Here is a 27578-nt window from a genome sequence, read left to right as displayed (position 1 = left end):
ATGCAAGAGCATCTCAGTGAAATGAAGGTAAATGTATTTACAACACATCTTTCCCTTGTTCTACACTAGAACAAAGACATTCTTCCCCTGCTGAAAAAAAAAAAAAGGCAAGTCCAAAAGCCCAGGGCCTGAAAACCTGGGAGCAACATGCCAGTGGAACAGGATACCAAAGAGGAAGAGTTAAGCAAGTCCACTGCTACAAGGTCCACCTTCTGTAAATATGGAGGCTGGTAACTGTCTAAATGAGGTTCAACGGTTGTGGCAAGCCCCACCTACCTGATTTTGAAGAAAGACAACATTTGCACCAGTAGATTGGTGACTTTGCCCCCCGCCCCAGGCTGAAAGTTCATTTTGGTTCTAGGATTGCTCAGTAATTCTGCCAATGACAGGACAAGGGGCACAAAATGGAACACAGGAAGTTCCACTTAAACATGGGAAAAAACTTCTTTACTGTGAGGGTGACAGAGCAGTGGAACAGAGAGGTTGTAGAGTCTCCTTCCCTGGACACATTCAAAACCCGCCTGGACACAGTCCTGTGCTCCCTGCTTTAGGTGCACCTGCTCAAGCAGGGCAGGTTGGACAGGATGATCTCTGGAGGTCCCTTTCCCTACCATACTGTGATTCTGTGACTGCAAATTGCCATCTTCTGCAAACCCCCAGCATGCACAATGAAGATGTCCAGCTATACAGAGCCATCTTGTTTTGACATGCCTCTTGAAAAGCATCAAAATCAGACTTTCCCAGAATAGAACTGTAAGCAACTTAAATCTGCATTAAGGTCAGTAGCTGCTGGATACATTTGTGGTTCTGTATTCCATCCATCAGACTGCCATTTAAATGCTCTTTCTAAATGGTTATTGCTGTTCATTTACAACTTTAATACTTACTATAATTTAACATAAACTACAGCTCCAATCTTATGTTTCCCACAGTAACAACTAAAATGTTCAGACTCCTGCATGTCTCCTATGATTTTTTTCTAATTGAGGGAGCACTCTGGTAGTTTACGTGGAAAGAAAGTACGTGGGTGAGAAGGCATATCAAAATCATAGAAAAGTCAGAAAAATAAGGGCTTAAAAGGGGATCAAGAACTCAGCTTTCAGCTCAAATTTGCACCACATTTTTTATGACATATCTCTTGTACTTTCCCAGTACAAAAGACACATGGAGCTACTGGGGAGAGTCCAGCGAAGGGCCATGAACATGTTTAAGGGACTGGATCATCATAGGAGGAAAAGCTGAGAGAGCTGGGACTGCTAGGCCTGGAGAAGAGAAGGTTCATGGGGATCTTATAGATGTATACAAATACCTAAAGGGAGGGTACAGAGTCAGGCTCTCCGCAGGGGTGCCCAGTGACAGGACAAGAGGCAGTGGGCACAAAGTGAAACAGGAGGTTCCTTCTGAACATCGGGAAACACTTTTTCCACTGTGAGGGTGACCAAGCACTTGCACAAGTTGCCCTGACAGGTTTCAGAGTCTCCCACCTTGGAGATATTCAAAAGCCATCTGGACAGAGTCCTGGGCAAGCACCTTCCTTCAGGTGGCCCTGCTTAAGCAGGTGGATTGGACCAGCTGACCTCCAGAGGTCTCTTCCAACCTCAACCATTCTGTGAGTCTGTACACTAACATAGGGATATCCTTCATTATCCCTAATGATCTGAAAAGTTAAAAGAAACCATAACCTCCAAAAAAGTCTTTACAACATCTTTACAGTAAGGTAAGACCTCATCCCTCTCCTCCTCCTTCTCAAAGAAACTGAAGAACATAGAAAATTATTAATGCTTTGTACCCACTGAGCCCAGTGTCCATCAAAAATAAAATAATAGGAAATATTCATTTGACTTGCTTCCAAGAAAGCTATTAGATGAAACAAATATGATGAAAAGTATTTTACTGGCAGGATGAGTAAGAGGTCAAGAACATTTATTGATCTGTAGTCTTGGACCCACACAGCTCAAATCATATCATCTACCTAAGCTTTAAAATTAACTCTATCCTCTGCCCAGGCCTCAGGACCACTCAGCCTCTTTCAAAGTGTACCTTTGTGGGATCTTAGTAAGCATGATTTAATTAGTCAGCAAAAGACTTTTCTGAGTCTCAGGTAAATCTGACAGTTTATCAAAGAGTTGCTTCTACTGCCTGGTGACCAAAAGAGAGGACACTGACAGGAGGACATATCCTGGAACTTTATGGTCCAGCTGAAAAAAACTTCAAGCCCAAAAAGCTGAGCTAGTGTCAGAAAATCCTCTTGCCTCAGTGAAATGTTGCCATTGAAGCCTACAGCATCATGCCCGTAACACCACAGGCAGAAACTCATCACTTCACAAAGCCCTGCTGGGCTTTTGTTATAGCTTCTGTTTCTGAATCTCAACAAACCAGTCATTCATGGCCAAATACCCTGCTTTTCACCAAACCTTTTAGGGTTACAATGCTTGTGTAAGTATTGAGTTCACTGTTCTATATTATCTTTTCTCTCTCTGTTCTCTAGAAATTAAACAAAACTAAAATGAAAAAGTTATCATAGGGTAAGCCACAACAGTCTCCATACCTAGATATACACCATGCTATAAACTCAAGATAACCTGAGCTAGTTTATCCTTCAATGAAAGAGGAATAGTCTGACTGGCTTTGCTGGAGAGTATGAACATGGAACAGGAGCAGTTATCTTGGAAAAGGTGCCAGACTAAGTTAAGAGCCTTGTTTACTCACCAGGTGACACCTTTGGGTAATACCTGGAGTAGGCATTTGGTTGTGTAGTCACCTTCAGTCAGTAACCAGTCTTCAGATGAGTTCTAAGCTATTCTAAACTGTTTTAAGTTAAAAGACAAAATACAGCAAATATGCATGACAATCAGAAAAAGTCAGAAAAAGAGCAGTACCAGTGAAAAGGAAAAAAAAAAACAAACTGCAAAAGTCTTTCCTGAGTAGGCTAGGAAACTGCATATCACATTTTCTAAACATTGAAGTTTTTCAACTTAATGTAATTATTTCAAGATATCTCTCTATTGTTAAGTGACCTCTCTCTGCCATCTCAAAGACCTTGGAAATATAATTTTGAGTTACATGCATATACCAAAAAAAGGAGATTAGACCACCTCTATTTAACTGAATTTTAAAGAATTATTAAAAGGCTGAGTTCCAGAACTTCTCCTCTGGACAACACCATTTGCCATAAGCCTGACCAGGGGAAGAAGCAACAGCTGTGGGGAGAGGGTATGAGCAAATGCAGCTGAGTTATCTTGAAGAGGAGGTGCTCCTGGGAAGGGAGGAGACCAGCATGCATTCCTTCCCCCTGCAAACTTGCCCAGTGGTTAGGACCCTTCTTTTCCCCAGCTCATTTATGTTGCCCTTCTCAAGCTTTTGGACAGATGGGGGACAGCCCTGCACCAGAGGACAAAAGGCAACAAAAGAAGTCCTGCAATACGACCAGTGTTCAAATGTCTTTGCTTGCCTGCTGTACACATGACACAGGCTCCCCACCTCACTGGGCCACAACAATTGACTGCTAGGATTGACAAAAAATTTTACCCTTATTAGTGAATAACACAATACCAAACAAGATATTGTCATATCAGACACTGCAGAGTTTAGAAATACTTGCCATTTGTTTCAATCTCAGTGTAAATGGAGAGTGCTGTGGGGGTTTTTTTAGCTTCATTTTCTATGGAAACCAAGCCACACCCCCAAACTGACTCACTCTTCCCTTTGCCCCAGACCCAAAGGGGGCTCCATCAGAGCAGTAAAATTCAGCAGTCTAGACCAACTGAGCACCATTTAACAAAGAGACAGTAATTTCATAAGGCTTTCAGATTTCTTACTGCAGAAAGAAAAGAAAAAGTACGGTGAAGCTCACAGAAGAGAGAGCTACTCTGCTTGCAAAACTTTTACACATCAAAAAACCCAACCACGTGCACGACAAACTTTATGAATGCCCAAATACTGGACTGACTTTTACCTGGAGCTTCCCTTTTCTCAGGCTACCAAGTCATTAGCCATAAAAGACAAATTCACATGCTTCCTCACAGTGTTTGTGGAATTAAAATGTTAAAATTTAATTCAACTATACACTACCAGATGAAACTGCCTGTGTTTATGCTTTTTGATTTGTATTATTTTTCTAGTTGTGAAATAGGCTCTTATTCAGGTTTTATCTCCCTACTGCAGTGACATCAGATTCTTTACTACTTTTTTTTACTATTATGTTTAATACACTTCTAGTAGTGAAACAGATTCTCCTTTCTAATTAGGTCTAGCAATTAATAACTGAAATTGAAATGATGATACGGTTCTGCTAAACAAATAACTGAAGCTGAAATCAGTTAAGTGTTTCTATAAATTAACATTGACATCAACAGCAGCTTATATTGACCTTTATGGCTAAACTGAGTTAAAAAGAAAAGAAAAACAATTAAAATATTTCTCATTTATTTGGCTACTCCCCACACTCAAGAAACCAGTCCCTCAAACAGCTGACCCTTCTTGTCACTGAAGTTGGGACTTACTGAGCAATCAACTAACCTTAGAGGATTTTCTTCGGCTTCTTCTTGTCCAAACCACCACTAGTTTATCTGGCTGCCTGTTGGAGATAAGGAAGAAATAGCTTAATTTACAGCACGATCAATATGTAAACAGTTTATATTAAAACTCTTGCAATACATAATGACAACATTAGTGGATACATTATCTCTTAAAAATAGCTCATCTGAAAACGGCGCTCAGCATCAGTCAGTTAAGAGGAAAAATAATAATGCATTTTTAGAAAAAGGCTGTCCTACAGTCTGCACACTAATGTCATCCTTCTCTTCCTGCTCTCCTTGCCTGCGGGCATCTCCCCAGAGCCAGCAGTGCACCTGAGCAGAAACTCTTCTGCGTGGCAGAGGACAGGATCCAGCCTCTTTAAAGACACCTTGGAAACAATACGGTTTAATAAACCGTAAATAAATAAACACCAGTGCAAACTCTAGTTTGAATTTCAAGGCAGACAGATTGAAAAGGTACTGCTAAGTAGCAAAGAACACAGGCAATTTCACTTTTTCACCCCTTAAAGATTTATTTCTTGGTTACAGCCCTATAACTTCTGCCAAAGAGACCTGAACAGGCTGGAGAGCTGGGCCGAGAGGAACCTCATGAAATTCAACAACAGCAAGTGCAAGGTCCCGCATCTGGGGAGGAACAACTCCATGCTGGGGGCTGAACTACTGGAAAGCAGCTCTATTGAGAAGGACCCGGGAGTGCTCGTGGACAGCAAGCTGACCATGAGCCAGCACTGTGCCCTTGTGACCAAGAAGGCCAACAGTATACTGGGAAGCATTAAAAGGAGCCTGGCCAGCAGATCAAGAGAGGTTATCCTCCCCTTCTACTCTGCCCTAGTGAGACCACATTTGGAGTACTGTGTCCAGTTTTGGGCCCCCCAGTTTAAGAAGGACAGGGAACTGCTTGAGCAAGTACAGTGGAGAGCTACCAAGATGATCAGGGGACTGGAGCATCTCTCTTATGAGGAAAGGCTGAGAGACTTGGGTTTGTTCAGCCTGGACAAGAGAAGACTATGGGTGGATTTCCTAAATACCTATAAATATCTAAAGGGTAGGTGTCACGATGATGGGACTAGGCTCTTTTCAACAGTGGCCAATGACAGGACAAGGGGCAATGGGCACAAATTGAAACACGGGAGGTTCCACCTCAATATGAGAAAAAACTTCTTTACTTTGAGGTTGGCAGAGCAGTGGGACAGGCTGCCCAGGGAGGTTGTGGAGTCTCCTTCCCTGGAGACATTCAAAACCTGCCTGGATGCATTCCTGTGCCCCCTCCTCTGGGTGTCCCTGCTCAAGCAGGGGAGGGGGAGGACAAGATGATCTCCAGAGGTCCCTTCCAACCCCTACCATTCTGTGATTCTGTGATTAGTTTTACAGTTCTCTCTGACTGAGTTTTGATATTGACCTGAACTCCAGGCTTCGGGGGGGCCATGACGCACTTTCCCATTGTATGACCACACTTCTGGTCCCACTTCCAGACCCACGACACCTCTTCCTGAGACTCCTGACCCTCTGTTCCAACTTTGTTTCCATGCTGATCCAATCAGCAAGCCTGACTGCAAATCCACTTGCAAACAATTTTCAATGGAGTTCACATCTCCACTTAATAGTGCTAAAGCTGTGACTCTGCCTGGAAAAAAAAATGCTACTCAGTTTTGAGACACCAGTGTAAGAATCCTTGCATTTCTAAAGCCAATAGGAAAACCTATTTCATGTTAAAAAAACAATCATGGCAGAAAAAAAATTAGATGTTACCAAGTAAAAGTCAAGCTACAATGCACTGAAAGCATTCTTTAAAGGATGCACCCAAAATAATCCACACAAGTGTTCTGAATTTTAAAAAGCAGTGTTCACACTGCTATTCTAGTATTCATCACAGGGAGACTGTATCTACTTCATAATTAACTTTTCAAAACCAAACCCAACTGGTTTAATAGCCTGAGAGCTCTTTTTAAGCACTGAAGTGCTGACTAACGTATTATATACCTTCCCATGAACCTGTTCATCATTTCTGCAGGCTGCAGTAAAACTACATCACCTATGATTCACATTTAAACCCTACCAGAACTGAAGTTCCCCTGAAATAACAGAGTTAAAGGCATGTCCTTTGAAAGAAATGAGGACACCAGCTTTTATTTGCTATTCTGTATTGCATCTTACTCCTTTAATACATCCCTTATTTTCCAGGTTGGGATAAATTGAAAGTGAAATAATCTAGTGCATTTTAAACTGTGTAAATTTACTCTTATGGCTTGTTTAGGTGACCTAAACCTTAGGCTGGCTCTGCTTGCAGCTTCTCCTGCAAAATCTTGCTTGGTAATAAGGTCAGCCTGTTGAACTTCAAAAGCTCTTTGCTGACTTGGTGTTGGGTGCGTTAGGTTCTCATCTCTTAGCACACACCCCCATTCACTTTGATGGGAACTGTGTATGTGCCACCAGGAAAAAAAATCACCCCCAAGCAATTTCCTTGAAGCAAAGCAATCCAAACCCATGCCTACAAGAAACAACTTTTTCTGGAGTTATTTCACTTTGCACTTTAAAGCTGACTTATTTTCATTTCAGAAACTAGCTCGTGAACCAGATTTAATTTAACCTTGACCCATTCAATCTTCAGCTTGCCTCTGAGCACAAAAAAAAATGTCAAAATTGGAAGGGGGAGGGAATTAGGGAAGAAAAAAGAAAAAAAAAAAAAGGAAAAAGGATACGCATTTCTGCAGTGCTGGTTAGCTATACTGAAGACAACCCTCCCTCCAAGAGCTGGACTCTGTGTCCCAGGGGTCACACAAACAGCAGCTTCAGTAGGAAAATGCAGGACAATGCCTGCAGAGGTTAATGGGGAGAGTACAAGTCCACGCTGCCACCAGCTCTCCTCTTCTTCCTCTTATCTAAAGGGACACAGGGCTCAGCAGCACATCTCCTCCCTGCTTCTTCTTGCTGGGGCAGCCAGCCCCTATATTTGCGGTGGCCTTGGCCTGCTCAGGTGTACAGGAACACCAGATACCAGATAATATTTAAGAGACAAAAAGACATTCTTCATGGTTTATTTAGTAGATCATGAAAACACTGAGTTCCAACAGATGGATTTAAAGAGTAAATTTCCACAAGTTTTCTTTCAGTCAGGTCTCCAGAGATCCTGTGAGGGAGGCTAAGAAGGATCCTACCCAGGTCCCTTCCGTTCCTACAGCTTCAGCTCAGGTAACAGTGATGCCGCTTTGTCCCTCTAGACCTGTTTTGATCTTCTCTTATCTATCGTGGCATCGGAAGTGATTTTTTTCTTACAATGGCACTGGATCATCTCCGCAGGGGGGAAACATGCCACAAACTCGAAAAGTGAAGCAGCACAGCCAGCTCCACATGGTGCCAACATCTAAACCAGGAGGCCAGCCCTGACAGAGATGGCCCAAGAACACGTGTGCAAACAGGCCAAGAGAAGCAAGACAGCAAAGCAAAGCAAGGAAACAGGAGGAGTGCCAGTGTCAGCACCAAAGCAACTTGATTCGAAGTAGGAAGGAATACAAACCTGCATTCCTGCAATGTAGATACTTTTTCATTACAGGGTACCCTAGAAAAGACCCCTGGCTATGCCAGATGCCTCAAAAAAAGAAAAGAGTAAAGAGGCTATATGTAAACACAACACAATTATTCTGAAAAACTAAATAGTATGAAACGATTGTTAAGGGTTGACAAGCCTTTATGCAGAAATCCTTCAAAGTCCGGAGAGAAAAGAATAATTTAAAAAAAAAAAAAACACCACCCACCAGCTTTTGGATAGTCACTTATTCAGCTCCAGCCAAGCCACTACATTTAAGGCAAGGAATAACACACTGCTAACCCTAAGACAATGGGGCTGGGGTAGGGGAAAGAACTGGGTTTTAGGTGAACGGCTATCTCTCCACACCAAGTAATTCCTTCAATCTGTACAATTCAACACCACCAACTTTTCAGTGGGAGTATTTAATGCTGTACTGGGATCTAACCTGATTGCCTTGGTCGTGCTTTGCTTTTCACCCCATGCTGGTATGCAGCATCACCATAGTAGCAGCAGCCTCCTGGGAGGGGGAGCTGAAGGAAGTGAGCAGCACCAGGGTGTCAGACACTACCACGTGAAAGGCAGGGACCCAGCGGCAGGTACTGAAGGATCCAGCCTGGGTCCAAAAGATCATATTTTATAAAGCCTACCATAAACTTGTGAACCACACAAAAATATGTAAATAGTGAATACAAGAAACTATTCCTGAAGAAAGGCAATTTACAGTGGTACACTTATTTTATTATTTACAAGTGAAACTTACTCAGCAAAGCATCAGGAAGGATTATGATTTCAAAGTTTGTGGCTCAGAAAAAGAACTTCATCACTGCCCTGCATACTAAGTAACTAAAATGAGATTTAAAATACAGATTAATAAGGCATCTATAATTCAAAACCATGCCTGCTTTTCCCGTCAAATGGAAGCCATGATTCCGGTATCTTTAGTTATCTCATTGAAACAACCAGTTTGTGGAAAAAAAAAAAAAAGTAAGATAAAATACTGGAACCAGACTTTGCCATATGTACAATTTTTAAATAAAGTAACAAAAACATTCCACAGACTGGAAAAAACTATGTCATCTGACCATCACCTTATGTGCCACAAATTTCACCAATTGAGAAGGAGGTTGTGCAAGATTCAAGGTCTTCTGGGGTTTGGTTTGATCATTCCAGGAAATACTTGGCACAATACTTTGATTACAGAACTCTCCAAACATTATTTCTAAAAGGACATAAAAGGTATCCGTTTCCAGTTAGGTCTTGTTTTGTAAACCTTTTAGCAGAAGCAGATAACATTGACCTATTTCTTCACCAAATTTACTGGTCGATAACAGAAAACTACAAAAGACTTTTGTTTAGAATCTGTTGTTGGAAAGAATGGCAAATGCACTTAATTTTAATTACAGCCACTGAAGCCAATGGCAGGACCAATTACTAACAACCCTTTGGTGAAAGGAGAGAAAATAGGTAACAGTATTTGTTTCTAACAAGGTATCGTTACAGTTAATAACATTCATTAATCTGTAAATGTCTGTAACACACAAGGTACCGTTTTTGTACATATACGGACCACTGCATGTTTGTTTTGGCATCTAATTGCCAAAACAATTGCCAATTGTTGGGGTTTGCCTTTTTATGTTGTTGTTGAGTTTGTTTTATTCTTACTGTGTTTGATTTAAACTGCATTAATTATTACAGGCTGCTAGATTATTCTTGTGAAGCAAGCTTAAAAGAGTTAATTAACAAGAGCAGCAGCAGTGTTAGCACAATAGTATGCAGATGCACCTATTGAAGGATAAAAATAATTACTTGAGGACTAATGTCGAACTACTTCTGATAAGAGTTGTTTGTTGTTTTTTTTAAATAACATTTTGTGCCCTTTGCATTGTGCATACCAGCATGATGTGCAAGTTTTTCATTAGGAATAAATACTCCCTCTCCACCAGCACACAGATTTCTACACAACTGCTGGAATGCTATCAAGGCTCTCTACTGGTCTCTTAAAAATAGATGTGATCAGTTTTACACCACCATTAATTTGGGATGAATGGTACTTTTCTTCATTTCATAGGTAACTACTTTGAAAAGCTCTCTTTGCAGTGCTGTCTCCTGCACTGGGACCTACACTATACTGTGCGTTACCATTAGCCAAGGAACTAATCAAGCAACAGCCTTTCCCGAGCCTTGTACTAAGCTTTTTTCCTTCAGAATTTCCTGTTGGTCACGATCAATGAAATTCCACAGCTGCCTACAACTCCAGGAAGTGCAGTCAAGTCACCACTGATGTTTTGAACAGCCCTAGAGATGCTGGTAAGAATGATGTCATGTGTTGATGCATTTGCCAAACAAGCCCTGCTGCTGAGTGAAGGTACAGCACTGATTGCAAAAGCCAGAAACATTAAGAAGAAAATAAAATGCTGTGCAGATAAAACCCATCTGACCTAATTACAAGATGAAGTACGTTACGAGACTAAGTTCTGCATTTCAGGAAGGGGCTTGAGGTTTTCTTCCCCACCTCCCCTTCCACAGTGGAAGTTAAGGGTATTCAAAACACTTTGTACCTAGACATCATTTAATGTAGTTGTACAAGATGCCTAGACACATCCATCAGCAGATTGAGGTGGGAGGGCTGATGTGTTCACCTGGCCTAGCCTGTCTGCTCCCACTTCACTGCAGGCTCCCACGTAAGGCCTGTGAACAGACTTCTGAAACACCGCACAGTGTTACCACATCAGACTACCTGAATCAAAACAGCAGTGTCCCAACCTAACTCATTGCAGAATATTCATTAAGCCCCTGAAATAAGACAAAGCTTGTTCTTCCCTCACTGCAACCATCCAGTAGTCTTCGCAAGGCTGGGAAATTTCAAACGAGAAATCATTAAAACAGGCACAGCAAGAGGACACCATAGCTGAGACCTTCCACTTCTGCATCTTTACTTTCTACACTTAACACAAAATTGCTCCTTCACTTCTTCCGACCAGAGGTCTCTACTTATTTTTTCAAGACTACACAAGCTGTCAGAAGACCATAATTTTCCTTGTAAACTGAACTTTAGAGTGTGGGGTGGGTTTTTTTCATAGATCTGCAGCTAAACAGACTGGCTTCTACAAGATTTAAGTCTCAAAATTATGCTTTACTTTTCAAAAGAAGCTGTAGTCGGCTTTGCTTGGTTTAAACACAATAAAAGGGACAAAGCAAGACACTGACTATTTTACAAGTGCAGACAGACCTACTGAGTCTGCACAGCATCTATTTGTGAGGCTGAGTGTGGAATGTGTAGTATGTACTGCTGATGACTTGGTTTTCTTAAACCAAGCACAAATTAAGTTTGCAGAAGGAGCTAGATTAAAAGCCTAAATTCGTCCATTATTCAGAACAAGCAAGAAGGGCAGATTCTGCGTCATTTTGCAAGGAGTTATTGCAGGAAAGAATCTTGAGCAAAACAAACTTGACAGGACTATCTAGCAAAATCTCTTCTTAAAGCTTTTTGCCACAGAATTCTATGTTGCAGAATACACAAACTGACCCTAGTCTTCTGCAGTTACATTCTTTAACGGCCTTTTGGCAGTAATAGGAGGATTTCTTGACTAGTCCCTGAATTTTATGTCACATCCAGCTGCCCTCCATGCAGAAGCTTTCTTTGCCTGATCCAATTTAACCCCTCCTTGGGACAAGCAAAGCTAAGAGAACTGCACTAGAAGGACCAAGTAAATCTCTTATCTCACTCTCCTATAACCATAGACACTCCCCTTAGGCAGACATTTGCTCCAGCGATGCTTAGTCCACACCTTTACACTACACATCCTACCACACCAGAGCTTAGAAACACCTCCCAATACTCTATGACAAACAGTGCCTACAGAAAACAAGAGCTGCTTAAGGCTGCCTAAAAGCTTGCTTGTAAAACCAACCTCCCCCGTCAAGTAAGTTCAGAGCATTAAAATCTCACCGAACACAGGTCAGGTTTTTGTGTGGGTCTAGTGGGGGGCTCAGGCTAACTGGCAGGGAGGAGCACAGGCTAACGGAGCCATTCAAACAAACCTTAAATGGAGAAAGCAGAGCGGGTTTTATAGTGGAAAGTCCACAGGAGGCTACCATGAGTCAGATCTTTCTCAGATGACTTATCTTCCTTCTTATGTTCTTTTTTTCAGAATATTTAGTCTTCTACATTTTAACAATAATGAATCAATGTTATTAAAAAACAGCATTCAGTTCAGAGTTGGTAGGTTGCTCCTCCCAAGCGGCATGTGGCAAGAACAGGCACTACGCAAACCTGCTTGCACAGCCTGCCCAGTCCTGATCCACGGCAAACTCACTATTCTGATCCTCTTCCCTGCAGAGCAGGGGCCCGACAACTGCCAAGTGAATAAACACAAACTAGTCAGACGTCAAACTCATTTGCACCTCATAGGTAACAGTGCATTTGAAAGCTGGTTTAAGAAGGTGAAGCGTTAGGCCATTTATATGCTATGAAGACCAAGTGCTGAACACAGGCCTCCATGCACCCAGCCTCCACATCCCGCACTTCCTTAAGCAGACATAAGTGATCAGCATTATTTACCCCTCTTCATGAATGTCCATGTTCACTGTGGTGTAAAACAATAAAACAGATTAGTAACAAGAACCAGAAAAACACAGTTTTAGCAAACTTGAGCAAGTAAACTAGGAATTTCTAATTAAATTCCAGCTCCTGTCCTCACTGACTATTCAGCCTTCAGAAAATTAAGAGACACTGAGCATCATCAACCCTCCCTTTGATTTTAGTCATACTCCATGACCTACCTATACCTCTACCTGTACACCAAAGATATCTCTGTACAACAGCATCTGTGTGTTACTGAGGATACCTTAAACTGTGTTATCTCTTCTTATTTTGAAGCACAACTGTAAATGTTAGATGTATTCTCACAATAAAAAGTGTAAGAAGCATAAGAAAAATGTAACTCTTTGACTGACAAATGCTGCCTGAAATGTAGCTTCAACCCACCTAAAACAAATGCCCACATTAGACAATATATTTCTGTACTAAAAATATGCAAAAGGCTTCTCTGCACTACATTGTCAATTTTAATCGAGACCGCATTACAAAACAGATCATATTCCATTTTGCATAACTTCCCCCCCCACCCCAAACAGCATTCAAACAGAAGGCCCTTCTGTTTTTTGATCTGGAAACAGCAAAGATTTTCTGCAATTACTGCAGAACAAAAGAAAACTATGCATCCTTCACCAAAACCACAGTGCAAGAAAACTGAACTATTCACAATAAAATCTTCCTCCAATTTGTCTAAAACAGATTTAACAGAGATTCTGCACAGCAATTAAAGAGGATTATCTTCATTGTTCTTATTGTCAAGGCAAGTTTCATATTCACACACCAATACAAGAATGAATGTTTAGATTCATGAGCCACAGGCTGCAACAAGCTGTTCCACAGGGATCCCAATGTCCCAGTTAGAACTTAGACAAAGCAAGTCTCAGAAGTGACAGTGTGTTAATGCCTCCATCCTCCTCTTCTTGCAATCCATGGACTCATCCTGAAGGAATTACAGTTCAGCATGGGCAGGAGTAGGAGAATCTGGCGCCATGTGCCTTTCAAAGCTCCCTTCCAGACCAACAGCAACAGGGTTTTCTTGTTTGTTTTTGTTTCTTAAGAAAATATTTTGGATTACACTAAGCAACCTCTATAGTTTGAAGATGCACAGAAGTTGTGAACATACCAAAGGTTTCTGAGTGGGCAGCAAGTGCAGAATGGTACCAGCTTGTAGGGTTTGCCTAAAGAGAAAGTTTGTATCAGCTACCTCAGGTGCCTGGATTAAGGGACAGAGATGCTTACACAGTAATTAGTGTTTTTAATTAAAAAGGCTGATACCTACAAAGAGCAAATGAGTGCTAAGACACACTAAGAGGTAGCCTGCCTCTTCAATACATGTAACTCTGAAAAGCTTGCATATTGTCCTGGTTTCAGCTGGGATAGAGTTATTTGTCCTCCTAGTAGCTTGTATTGTGCTGTTTTGGATTTATGATGAGAATAATGTTAATAACACACTGATGTTTTAGTTGTTGCTTAGTAGTGCTTATACTAGTAAAGAACTTTTTAGCTTCCCACGCTCTGCTAGGTGCACAAAAAGCTGGGAGGGGGCACAGCCAGGACAGCTGATCCGAACTGGCCAAAGGGATATTCCATACCATATGACATCATGCTCAGTGCATAAACTGCTGGGACCTGGCAATCACCACTCAGGGACAGATGGGGCATGGGTTGGCAGGTGGTATGCAATTGCATCCCTTGTTTTTTCCTGGGTTTTGTTTCTCTCTCTCTCTCCTTGTTTGCCTTTTCATTACGATGATGATGATTATTATTAAACTGTTCTTACCTCAAGCCACGAGTTTTTTTACTTTTGCCCTTCTGATTCTCTACCCCATCCTACTGAGGGGGCATAATGAGGAGGTAAGCAAGCAGCTGTGTCGTGTTTAGCTGCCTGCCAGGTTAAACCACAACACACACGTACTTGAAGCTGTAAGAAGAGTGCAAACTCTTGATTTACACTCCAAAGAAGATTGTAGCCTAACACTGGGTAGCACAACACAAGTATGTAGTAAGCTAAGGGGCAGATCTATGGTGTGCTCTGTCCATACAGGGAGCATCATGGAAGGGCTAGTAGGATACAAACTCACACTTAAATTTCTAAATGATGACTTTACTGAGCCCTAAATTAACCCACTTTTATTCTGAGATATGGGTACTCCTGGCCCATGCACACTGAGCTCTCCTCGTCAGCAGCTTCCTTTCACTTCTCTAAATGTCACAAAGATAAAACAAAACAGGGAGGAAGGGAAGTGAAAACACGACATGCTGCGCTAGCTCCTTTCCCCTTTCTCTGCTCAGAAGACCAGATTTAGCAAATATTGTCAGGTGCTCTCAGTCACAACCATGACAGATACAGTATCAAGAAGTATGAACTCCCTTTCAGGGAAGGAAGGCATTGAAAGATGAGATCTTGAACTGCTTTGTCAGCTCAGATTCTGGCATCACCTTGGTTGTTTGACCAACCACAAGATTATGAATCACCTGCTTTCAGCAAGGCACCCAGTTACCAGGAGGAACACTCCTGAATAGCTGGAGCACCAGTGGAAATAATGCACCTTTCTGCCACCCTTCAGGGGCACAAAACTAGAAGATTTTACCAACTGCAATAATGCACCAGATTCTAGAAATCTCTGAAACAACCACAGCATCAGAACGCCACAGAGAAACATGGGAACCTTGCATTTAAACTTAGGTCCTAAAGTCACACACTAACACACTAAGCAAAACAAAAAGCCCCAAAGCCTCTACAGACCTTGTCCTCTCCAAGCTTAATGAGACCTTCAAAATATAAAAAATAAGAATAAGCCAACGTGATAAATTTTGTAGCAGTAAGCTATACATGGATAGTTTCCAAAATTAAAGCTATGATTTTCTTGCATGTTAAGAAATTAAAACATTAACTAACAGAGTTACAAAATTTTTGCGAATGGTTTCCAAGGAACTGCCACTATGATTTCCCATAAGATGCCCCATTTCATGCTGGTGGCCTTTCGAGAGCTGCTTTAAGATGGAGGTATGGCCATAAAAAGTGAAATTATTTGATCAGTATTTACAGCTAAATAACTGTTCCAAAGCCTGCAAAATTAGAACAACCCCTCCTCTTCCTGCTCAATCTGTTTAATTAAGTTGTTACATTGCTTCCAAGCTGCCTCCTGAAACAGAAGTTAACACTTCTGATTACAGAAGTCAATCTCCAAAGCACCACCATTTATTTCTATTTATAGATCACCAATTCTTCCCCTAGAATCGTACATCCAAAGTCTAAAAATCTGTATCATTTTTAGGAAGTTAAACTGACTGAGGTTTTTAATTAATGCACTCAAAGTCACACCCCTGGCTCATTGCCAGCAGCATTGGCTAAGAAAAAAAAATGCACGTTAACTCATGGATACTCAAGAGACCAAGCAAAAGCTCCTGCCAACACTAGGGGATGGATGCAGTAAACAAAACAAAATGAAAATTTCTTAACTGAAAGACCTCTATTTATATTTTGAAATGTAAAAAAATGACCTTACAGCTTTTAAAAATTGGAAAGTATTTTAAAAATACTAAACTTGCTGATTTGCAGATACAATCAGTGAAACATTTCTATTTTAAAAAATTTTACAAAATGAACAACAAAAAAAATGCCAAAACTAACGACCTAAACAGATTTTCCTAGTAACTGCTGTTTGTAAGATGAACTAGATTATAAATAATTATTTCAAGATCAGCTAAGCTGGAAACTAATAGCATATTTCATATGACTGTTTTAAAGCACTGGTTTTGAATTCAAAAGGCAAACATACAGAACCTACAGTATAGCTGAAGCTGATGCTGATAATGCACAAAGAAAACTACATCTTTCAGCCAGCCAAGTTTTTTTGTTTGTTTGTAGTTTGGGGGGTTTGTTATTGTTGTTTGGTTTTGTTTTTTAAATGACCTTCCTATATGATGTTTTTCTGTTACAACCTGATCTAGCTTTCACTTAAGTCAGACACTTCTACAAGCAGAGCCCTCAGAGCTAGGTCAGACCTTTGGCTCAGCATCCCTACTGAAGAATCAACAAGTTGTGGTACTTCACATCTTTTTTCTGTACACTGAGCTGTACCTACTGTCCTTTGAAAAGCTTACACGTGGTTACTAACATCCAACAGGAGGGACATTCCTCAAGGCACAAAAGGTCCTTTGCATCCCCAGAATTTTTTGAGAGATAAAACTGCTAAAAATGAACACTGCCCTTTTCTTGCTTACGTTCCCAATGAAGTCGTAGATACCACCAGCATCAACTGTTTCAAAGTCTTAAGTTGAGGCCTTTTGCTACCCATCACACACCAAGTTTGTAACTGGAGACTAAACCTGGTCACTATGTTGGCTACCATGCTGCTCCCTCCCTTCTTCCTGTGCTGTCATAGTTGGTATTTTATATCAACTTAAAACAGACAGAACCCATACCCTCTCTATCCTATAGTGAAATGCCTGATCATGTTTTAGCCTGATGACCACTTTAGTTAGCTGATGGATCTTAGCATGGGGTACTTGTAAAGTAACATCTGCAGCCACAGAAGAGACTCCTGAATGCTCTCCAGATTTTTCATTAAGTGGAATTGATGTCTTGCAGGCTGGATTCCAGCCTTGTACCGTTAAATGAGGCAAAAGGATAAACAGACAGAGCCCCTCTACCCCATAGAGCACACAGCTTAAAAGATTAAGTAATTTTGTGTCACCCTAGATTTCAATTTTACTCTAATTTAAAAACTTGTTATCTGTAAACACAAATGTGTTCAGTGTGAAAAGCAGTTCTCCTTGGAAGCAGAAAGATGAATAAAAAGGGAGGCCAGGTTGGTTCCCGGAGCAAAATATGCTCTTAATCTTGCAAAGTGCTGAGAGCCGTCCACTCAAAGCAAAAGACAAAGCCTCTCAAACCTACTGCAACACCTAGTTGTGTCAAGTGAAGAACAGTGTCCTTACAGTGAAAGGCAAAAACCTCCTACCAGGCTAAGTGCTACAGGATCTGGCACTAAATGAGGATAAACAGGAACAAAAAAAATTAATTTCAAGCTTTTATAAAAGTATTACAGTAAATGAAATGAAGATAAGTTACATGTAAATGTAAACCTCAAATTGGAGTTTTAATACATTTGCCTAGTCAGGGTCAAAGAAGCTTAATGAATAAAATCCACTCTGTAAACTAACCATCAAGGGAATGGGAATCAATTTTAGCTGTGCAGAGTTCACACAGAACACTGCAGGGGGAACCCAGTTATGTGCAGAGTCATCAACACAGACAATAGAGATGCGTGGGCACACAAACTCTTTGGATTCTGCAAAATAAGATTTTCCACATATTTCAGCTTATTTGGTATAGAATACACTTTACATCTTTAAAACAAACAAGGCTCAAAAGTTGAAGCCTGCACAATTTTAACGTATTTCCTTCTGGAGCATTCAGATGGAACATCAGCCTTGGCAGGGCCAGCACTACACACGTGCATGCATGCCCACGCTCCGGCAGTATAAGCTCTTCAAAACAACCGGCAGGCCCACAGAGGAATGCTCAGGAAAATTAAGATCACTTCGCTACTAGACTGAAGAGTGAATCCCCTGAATGACCGCATTCACAGGAGAGTTCAGCACAGCTGTATTTATGCACTTCATGCTTTAAGTCAGCTGTCCTTAGCTTTTGCAGTTTCCAAGCACAGACAAAACACTTATCTCAGCTTGATCTGTTAATTTAAGCTTGTCTCTTGGGCTATGACAGATGAGCGCTGGCCTATCTAGCTCTTGATGTTTAACACGTTACCCAATGTAGTACCAACGCCTTCTCAACTGCTTTTCTTCCCCAAAGCCAACCGCCAGAGGAAGTGCAACTTCTGTCCTTGGCACACCAGATCTTGGTTGGACCCAACCTGGACACAGGCAGACAGGCGACCCAGCAGATGAAAGCCTTTAACCCCTTTCATTGCAGGCAAGTCAGGGCTCTCGCTTCTCGTTGCCCTGGCTGAAAGCTAGCACTCAGTTTTAACATATACAGAGTTTGGGTTTGTTTGCTCTGCAGCCAGACAAGCAATATAGTACCAAATGAGGTATGAATTCACTCATTCATTTCAATGCAGTTAATGTTCAAATATACTCTGGGTCATTGAAACCGTCAAACTTCAAAGCTAATGAAAATAAGTGTTCTGGAGAAAATTTACAAAGTCGAAGTGCAAACCAGAGCCAGACATTTAGCTTTTGTAATGCCACCTCACCTCACTGGAACAATGCAAAGAAATCTTTATGTTCCCCAAAAGGGGTGGGGCAGGATTCCCGGTGGCAGCTATATATGCCAGAACCTGATGTGTTTCTGCTCACACAGATACCACAACAGCTCCTTCAAGCGCTCCACCTCCATGACATCCAGCCCCTGCACTACAAGACCCCTCCATAAAGACATGCAGTAAATCCAGAGTGTCCAAGCCGTATGTGACACACATGACCTGTCCCCAGCAGCACGTTCAGGAACACACCACCAGCTTTTCCACCCATGGCAAGCAGACCAACATGCACAGCCCTTTTTCACAAGGGGCTGACAGCCCTCCACCATCCCACAAATGAAGCATGTCCCACAGCAACAGGATGGCAGAAGGTAGCAGAGCAGAAATTGGGGCCAGGAGGGCCAAAACATAGACAAGGTCTCACATTGAACACTTCCCACTTTACCTAACATAAATTAACCTCTCCATGGCCAAATGTCCTCAGGATCTGGAGGCAGATGCCAGTCCCCGTTCTCCTCAGCCATACTCTCCCTTCCCCCTCTTACCTATACTAAGACAAGAACAGGGATCACATGCACCCAGGGACCTTACAGCTGGAACACCCAAAAGCAGGAGAAAAACATTCAAACAATCAAAGGGAAAATATCTGTAAGATAAAGTCGACACATGGCCAGCTTGATCACATAAATAATGCCATCAGGGATAGAACAGGTGCCTATACTTTCTAGCTTTGAGTCATTCGATTTCTGTACAAACCTGGTCTTCAAGAATCAGCTACAAACCAGACTGGCAATTCCGAAATGGGTGATGGAGGTTGCTTCTCTCAAGAGAGTCAGAGCCAAGAGTTTAGTCTGTCTCTGACCAAATTCAGAGCAGTTCTCACAGTTTAGCCTCATAAATACTTCAAATATCTCATGAGCTACTCTATCTCTTCTTACACTGCAAGTCACAGGACAGATATGCTGGATCAACAAACAAGTAAAATAATAGTAATAAATGCTCTGCATAGAATTCTTGGCATTTTTAAGCATAGGAAATAAAATGTTACCTTTCTCCCAATATCCACACGCTCTCTTCCACAAGCAGTAGGTTTTGGGACTGATTTTGTGGATATGATATGAAAGAAAAAGCTATCACCTAAAGTCCAAGCAGAAAATAAATCACAGAATAAATTCTGCAGCAACATAGAGCCAAAAAAAAAAAAGGATCAGTAATTCTAATCCAGCCAGTGTATGTATATGTTGAAGTCAACAAGTTTAAGCGGAATATTCCAACAACCCTGATTATATCACAGTAATGATAAGCCTATATCCTGTTATGCAACCATGGCTTTGTTGGAACTGTAACTGAGCTCCATCCTACCAGCTTTATTCCCAAAAGTCTTCACAGAGCTTAACAAGTTCTCTTCCTTCATTTAGTGCTATAGTTTCTATATAAACACCCCTTTTAAAGCAATTTGGTTTGAACTGTCAGGCAGACTGTCACAACCATTTGCAAGTGAATCTGACACAAATAGTGTAGGTCACTTGAACTTTTCACGCTGGACTATTCAACATGTAGCCCTTCGAGTGCAATTCCATACTTCAGGCACCCATCACCTCTACTGAAGAGAAGCTTGGTCCTTATGGTTATTGTAATTTTCTAATATATCACTACCACTGGATAAAATATTTTAGAAACATCAATCCCAAAAGGATGTACTTAGAGCCTAGTACAAATTACTTTCTTCTCCTCAATCTGGCATTTACCCATTACACGTACTCTTAATTACACATCAAAGGAAAATAAATAGAAAATAAACAAAAACCCTTCCTCACAACAAAAAGCTTGCTTAAGCTCCTGCATCAGTAACTGTAGATCAGTGATCATGCAGTCACTTCCCCTCCAGAATTACCTTTCCCATTTTCCTCACGTACTCCGCTTCACTGGTCCTGCTCTACTTCAACACAACGAAGGTATGATCTTTAACAAGGCCAAGTGCCGAGTCCTGCACTTTGGTCACAATAACCTCATGCAATGCTACAGGCTTGGGGAAGAGTGGCTGGGGGGCTGCCTAGCAGAGAAAGACCTGGGGGTACTGGTTGACAGCCAGCTGAAAATGCGCCAGCAGTGTGCCCAGGCGGCCAAGGCGGCCAACAGCATGCTGGCTTGTATCAGGAATAGTGTGGCCAGCAGGAGCCCTGTACTCGGGCCTGGTGAGGCCACACCTCAAATACTGTGTTCAGTTTTGGGCCCCTCACTACAAGAAGGACATTGAGTTGCTGGAGCACGTCCAGAGAAGGGCAACAAAGCTGGTGAAGGGTCCAGAGAGCAGGTCTTGTGGGGAGCAGCTGAGGGAACTGGGGTTGTTTAGTCTGGAGAAGAGGAGGCTGAGGGGAGACCTTATCACTTCTCTACAACTACCTGAAAGGAGGGTGCAGCAAGGTGGGTGTTGGTCTCCTCTTTCAAGTTACTAGTGATGGGACGTGAGGAAATGGCCTCAAATTGTGTCAGGGGAAGTTTAGGTTGGATATTAGGAAAAAGTTCTTCACTGAAAGGATTATCAAGCACTGGAACTTATTGCCTAAGGAAGTGGTGGGGTCACCATCCCTGGAGCTATCTAAAAGTCATGTAGATGTGGCACTTTGGGACATGGTTTAGCAGGCACAATGGTGTAGGGTTGATGGTTGGACTTGATGATCTTAAAGGTCTTTTCCAGCCTTAATGATTCTACAATTCTATGAATGATCTGTCACAGTATCCACTCTGACTGCATATGACCACACTTGCAAATTACCTCATTACTAAAATCACTTATATTTAGAAAAATGCCCAGTCTCTTTTTTACCCCTAGTTTGTAGGGTATAACTTGCAGTTTCCTCCTCATGCAGTATCTTGCTACGATAAATCTGCACTCATAGAACTCCTACCAGCAGAGTTTCTTGCACCTTCTCCACAATTTCTCTGTATTTCAGTTGCAGAGGTATAAAATTGAGATAGTTTTTCTCCATCACATCTCCATCTTGTAAGACTGGATTAATAATGGAGCTGTGCAGTTGCAGAACTTTTGCGCAGAGGAATTATCAGCACTTGTATTTCTGCACAGCAACGTGCCTTTTCAGTTGTTTTACACCAGTACCACCAAACAGAGAGCTGCTACCTTCTGGTCTTTAACAGGAGACATAAATCCTACTTATAAGTAATTGTGGATGTAAAACTGTAGGAAAGCTGATGGAAGATGATTTGTGCACGCAAATTAGGGAGCAATAGAAAAGATTACTTGTCTACAGTTGCAAGGAAAGTTGAAAGAGAGCCTAGTGTGGAACCAGGACTTTGACTTCTGTTGTTTCTACCACTAGACTACACACTCTGGTAGAATCAGAAGGAAAAATAACTTTATTTCCCCCTCCAAATCCAAAACACTTCTGTGGAAAAAACTGCACAGAATTTATCAAGTCTGCTCTGAACAAATGAAGGTGATAAACTGACTGACATAGAATTATTTATGTAAGGAACAAAAATAGCTTCTACTACTACTTTTAGTAACCGAAAACCTATATAGCCCTGCAAGCTCTTCTACTTTCAGCACACAAAAAGACTACTCTGCAACTTCTGGCTACATCTGGGTAGTGAGAGAGAGAACACTGTGTGTGATTTCTTTGCCATGACTGGGGACTTGCATTGGGATAGAGAGAAGGGAAAAAAAAAACAACCCCTCCCACAGTCACGTGTGTACAGAACCAGCTTCCCAGGTTCAAATAAAGAGAGAAATCATGCTCTGATACAATAATCAGCTCAAAAAGACTAAACTGTAAATAAGTTCTTATCCTCCTATAAATATGTATAAATGCACCAAACCGGAAGAGCATGTAAGTAATCTTTTTGTGTATGCTGCATTATTCCTATCCTTTTCACATCAACCACCTGGAAACTGGCACGTGACACCAACTTACACAGACCCAGTGAAGAAAATAACACACGGTGACAATATAAGGATGCATCAGGTTGAAGAGATCAGGACATCAATCTGAACTGAGTGAAATTACATCGAGGAAGGCCAGATACAAACTGCAGTTTTATCTGCAAAGCTATTAATCTTCCTTTGAATAGAAAATGGAATAAAATAACCCCTTTTAAATGCACTCCAAATTTTTTTTTAACATCACATGATATTAATAGCCAGACTTTTTCCACCTGTGTAGAAATATTTAAATAATGCAGTTTGTTTTCATTCAGCACAAAAAGAATCCCCTGAACATTTTAAATTTAGATTTCTTCTTTAACAGTATGGTTGTTACTATTGCAGCCACATTTTCAATAATCAAGGCTTGCTCAGGACAGTTTTTGTGACAACAGAATCACAGGTTGGAAGGACCTCAGGGATCATCTAGTCCAACCTTTCTAGGAAGAGCACAGTCTAGACAAGATGGCCCAGCACCCTGTCCAGACGACTCTTAAAGGTGTCCAATGTGGCTGAGTCAACTGCTTCCCTGGGGAGATTATTCCAATGGTTGACTGTTCTCACTGTGAAAAATTTTCCTCTTGTGTCCTATTGGAACCTCCAAGAGCAACTTGTGTCCATTGCCCCTTGTCCTTTCCATGTGACGCCTTGTAAAAAGGAAGTCTCCATCTTCTTTGTAGCTGCCCCTTAAGTACTGGTACATGGTGATGAGATCCCCTCTAAGCCTCCTTTTCTCAAGGCTGAACAAACCCAGTTCTCCCAGCCTATCCTCATATGCCAGGCTTCCCAGTCCTTTGATCATCTTGGTGGCCCTTCTCTGGACCCCTTCCAGCCTGTCCACATCCTTTTTGTATAGTGGGGACCAGAACTGTACACAGTACTCCAGGTGTGTGGCCTGACAAGCGCTGAGTAGAGAGGGATGATGACTTCTTTACCTCTGCTGGCGATGCCCTTTTGATGCAACCCAGCATCCTGTTGGCCTTCTGGGCCGCAGCAGCACACTCTTTGCTCATGTTGAGCTTTCTGTCCACCAGGACCCCCAGGTCCCTTTCCACAGAGCTGCTCTCCAGCCAGGTGGATCCCAGTCTGTGGTGCACTCCTGGATCATGCCTTCGCAGGTGCATGACCTTATACTTGTCCTTGTTGAACTTCATAAGGTTCTTGTTGGCCCACTCTTCCAGCCTATCCAGATCTCCCTGCAGAGTAGCTCTCCCTTCTGGAGTGTCTACAAAACTACTTCAGTTAGAGAAGCTGCTCCAAACTGGAGTAGTTGTTCTGGGACAATCAGAAATATAAATGCACTTTATTTTGCTTACAGAAGGCTTAAACTGGCTGTGCAGCTATTTTCATTAAAATGTTTCTCTATAATGTACTACTGTACTGCTGCCTCCTGCCTAAAAGGGAAGAATAGATGCTGTATGACATGGGTTGCAAAGGCACAGTAAAACATTGGAGCTGCTGCATATAGATGAGGTCCAAGCATCCATATCACAGAATCACAGAATGGTAGGGGTTGGAAGGGACTTCTGGAGATCATCTTGTCCAACCCCCCTGCTTAAGCAGGTACACCTAGAGCAGGGGGCACAGGACCTTATTGCTTGTTCAGCAAAATCACGTCTGAAAGCTCAACCTGACACAGTAAATTCCCATTCTAAAGTGGGCACATTTTGCCGTAAGAATTTTACGTGGTCTGGGTCAGCAAACACCTGTCTGAAAAAAATGAGAAATCTGTTTACAGCTCAAACGAATTGTATTCAATAGGAGAATAAAGGCCTAGAGTTTACTAAAATGTTGAGCATTGCAGTAATATGAAATACTTCACTATTTCAAAGTTATCTACTTTACCAGTGAGACAGCTTCAGGTTGTAAGGGAAGTGAGATTTTTGGCCCTGCTCAGCCCATGCGCCCCACAGCACACAGGGGAGCCTACTAGAGTAACCAAGGGTGGACAAGATTTGTCCCTTACTAGCAACAGCCACCCATCTTCTGCTATTCATCATCAACATCCAGGCTTTTCCTCCTCTAAAGATGGTTCAACAATGTACATTGATTTCATATATGCATACTGCATCCTGAACTATATATTTGTACATACTATGCACAGGTGACAGACTTCTCTGTCATGTGTTATCAGCTTCCAGAAATATCTCCCCACCACTTTTAACTTCTTTTTTGCTGTGAGGGTTGTTCAGAAGTTAAAACCCCAACAATAAAACATGTGCTAACCAAAGAGTTAAAGGAAATAAAAGAAGGCTCCGTGGCTGTTCTCTGAAATAATTATTTTTTGCTTCACACATGGGTTGTTCATATTTAGGTTACTGTTTCTGTATCTCCACACCCAGCAGAACCTGCCTTGCGTACCCTTCTGGCAGACCAGAAAACATTCAAACATGGAGAAAAGCCTCATGTTCTGCTCCTTACTCTCTCTGCTTCCTTGTCAGCTCACTTCACTACCAGTCCTGCCCATCCCTGAGCAACTCTGAAATGCAACAAGCAAATATTCCCTGTAAAAAGCTGCAAATACAACCATTTTTTAAGGCTTCCTTGGGCAGCAAAGAAGAAACAAATCCTGTAGGCAAAGACCCAAGGCAAACCTAACTGAGTCTCATCTGTGCCCAGCTCTGGCACAGCACAGAAGGAAGAGGAGGGCAGAAGGCCCACTCTGTGAGGCTAATGAGGCAGCAGGTTTCTGCTTCTCTAGGCCTTAATGGCGTTTTGTCAACCATAAGAGATACTGACAGTTCTGACAATGAGATGGACATAAACAAGTTAGAAACAAGTTAGGGTAAACTGCAGTCTTCCTATAGTCAAGAGTAGCTCAAGATTATTTTCTTTTTTTTTTTTTTAATTAGTTTGTTGACTTTATAATTAATTGCAAATCAAGCAAGCATCCTCCATTTAACAGCTGTTGCTAAAAGAAGTATTATTTTTCCCCCTACAGTACATGCTCTACTTCCCTAAGAATAAATTTGTCTGAAAGAAATATATTTTCTGAAGTCAGCATGTTTTTTTGCAGGAAGAAGCAGACTTTGTGCATTATAAATACTTCATTAGGGTCCACTTCAGACATCAAGACTGAATCTATAGGAAAAAAATTCCATATTCTTGTTTCCTGCAGCAATAGGGAAGGAGACAAGGGAGTACACCATCATCTGAAGTGGTACTACATCAACATTAACCGCACTGTCAGCAGTAATGAAATTACTGATGATGGGTAAGGTGAACACCAATCACCAGGACCAGGTAACCCACTAACTGAAAGCACAGGTAACAGGCCTGTTTTTACTGTAGTTTTCCGTTGCAATACAACTTCTCCTGAGGCAGCTAGAGCAGGAGGCAGTTACGGTAACAGACGGCGAGCAGAGAAACACAGAAATTTATCTGGCAGCTCCCTGCTCGAAAAATTCACTCGCACAAAGGGCCACATGGAAGCACAAACTGAAACAAACCTGTACTTCCAGGCAGAGGGCAAGAGGCTGCCAGCAGCTTTCACCCTTGCAGATTCTCCAGTGTCTAATAAAGGGTAGTTACTAGCTTTTTACCTGCAGCCATGGGGTCTCACCAAGACTCCTCTCTTCTGCCCAGAGGCCCTTTGCCACAAAACCCATGGAAATAATAGTGGGAGGTTTCCACCCATGTAAGCCTCGGTTGAAGTTGTCTGCTGAAACTTTCCAACACAACGCTGAACTTGCTGGCCAGGCAGACAATTCAGACACATTTTAACATCACACGAGACCTTTCTCCCCATGAAGCAAAGCTACAAATAAGGGAGAAGCCAAAGGTTCAAAAACAACAACGCAGCAAGTTAACTTTTCATAACGCCTGAAAGCACAGCCCCATCAACCACAACAGTGCTGTGTGCCCAGAGAAAAGGGCTGTCCTAGCTGCGTTGGTATAGAGGTATGACAGGCTTTGACATGGCAGCATGTCATAGTAGGTTGCCACAGAGCCACAGGCAGCAGATGACATGTCAGGGCAGTCCCCGCACACCATCCTTTAGCAAGTTCTCTGTATTACCATATTCCAGCACTCCCCTGCTGCACAGCTGCTCGCTTTCAGCTGGCATAGCATTTACCCCAGAGAAGAGGAAAGAAGTGTGGGAGCCAGAAAGAAGAGCTGTCTTTCCCCCTCCCCACTGGACAGTCTTACAGCCATGGACTAAAGGAGGCATCATGCCTTAAGCACTAGATGTTTACAATTCTAGCAGTATGGGTCATCACACACTTTGTCAATCCTCTGTCAAAAAAATCCCATGATTACATCACTCCCTATGAGAATTCACGGTGTTAAGATATTTCTTCGTCATCTTTCAGGTCAAAATGAAAAAAAATCAAATCAAATCCCATTTATTACATGAAAAATTGAATCCACAGGAAAGAAAAATAATGCATTTACTGTTTTAAGATTGGCTGTGTTTTGGTACTCTGAAAAGGTACACAGACACTGGAGCTTAGAGCAGGCATCTGAAGGGAGGAGAGCAAATAATTTTAATTACAAAATGAAAAACCAAAAGCAAAGCCTACAACTCAAATTCTCTTTTCTACATGCACAAATCCCGAAAAAGGGGGGTGAAAACACCATTGTCATGCATATTTTTAAAAAATGATCTTTTAAAAAAGTGTTAACAATAAAACAGGAACCATCCCAACTATGCCTCAAAACTAAGTAACACTGTGCTAGATTCTTTTGCTTTTTGTGGTATGAGAGGATGTGGTGAAAAATGGGTCAGGACTTTCCCATTTGTAAA

General features: G+C 41.8%; 1 protein-coding gene across 11 annotated transcripts in view; it reads right to left on the bottom strand.

Annotated features, from left to right (window-relative positions):
• EHBP1 (EH domain binding protein 1) overlaps positions 1-27578 on the bottom strand; it is a 225622-nt gene that overhangs the window by 187198 nt on the left and 10846 nt on the right. For all 11 annotated transcript variants that reach the window (XM_075088343.1, XM_075088349.1, XM_075088353.1 and 8 more), the window contains exon 3: positions 4519-4576. In XM_075088343.1, coding sequence (XP_074944444.1) covers positions 4519-4576 — 58 coding nt within the window. The remainder of the gene's footprint in view (positions 1-4518; positions 4577-27578) is intronic.

Source organism: Phalacrocorax aristotelis, chromosome 3, assembly GCF_949628215.1.
Source record: "Phalacrocorax aristotelis chromosome 3, bGulAri2.1, whole genome shotgun sequence".
In the NCBI taxonomy this organism is placed as follows: Eukaryota; Metazoa; Chordata; class Aves; order Suliformes; family Phalacrocoracidae; genus Phalacrocorax; species Phalacrocorax aristotelis.
The sequence above is the reverse complement of the archived record's forward strand: the minus strand, read 5'-3'. Positions and strand labels throughout refer to the sequence as shown.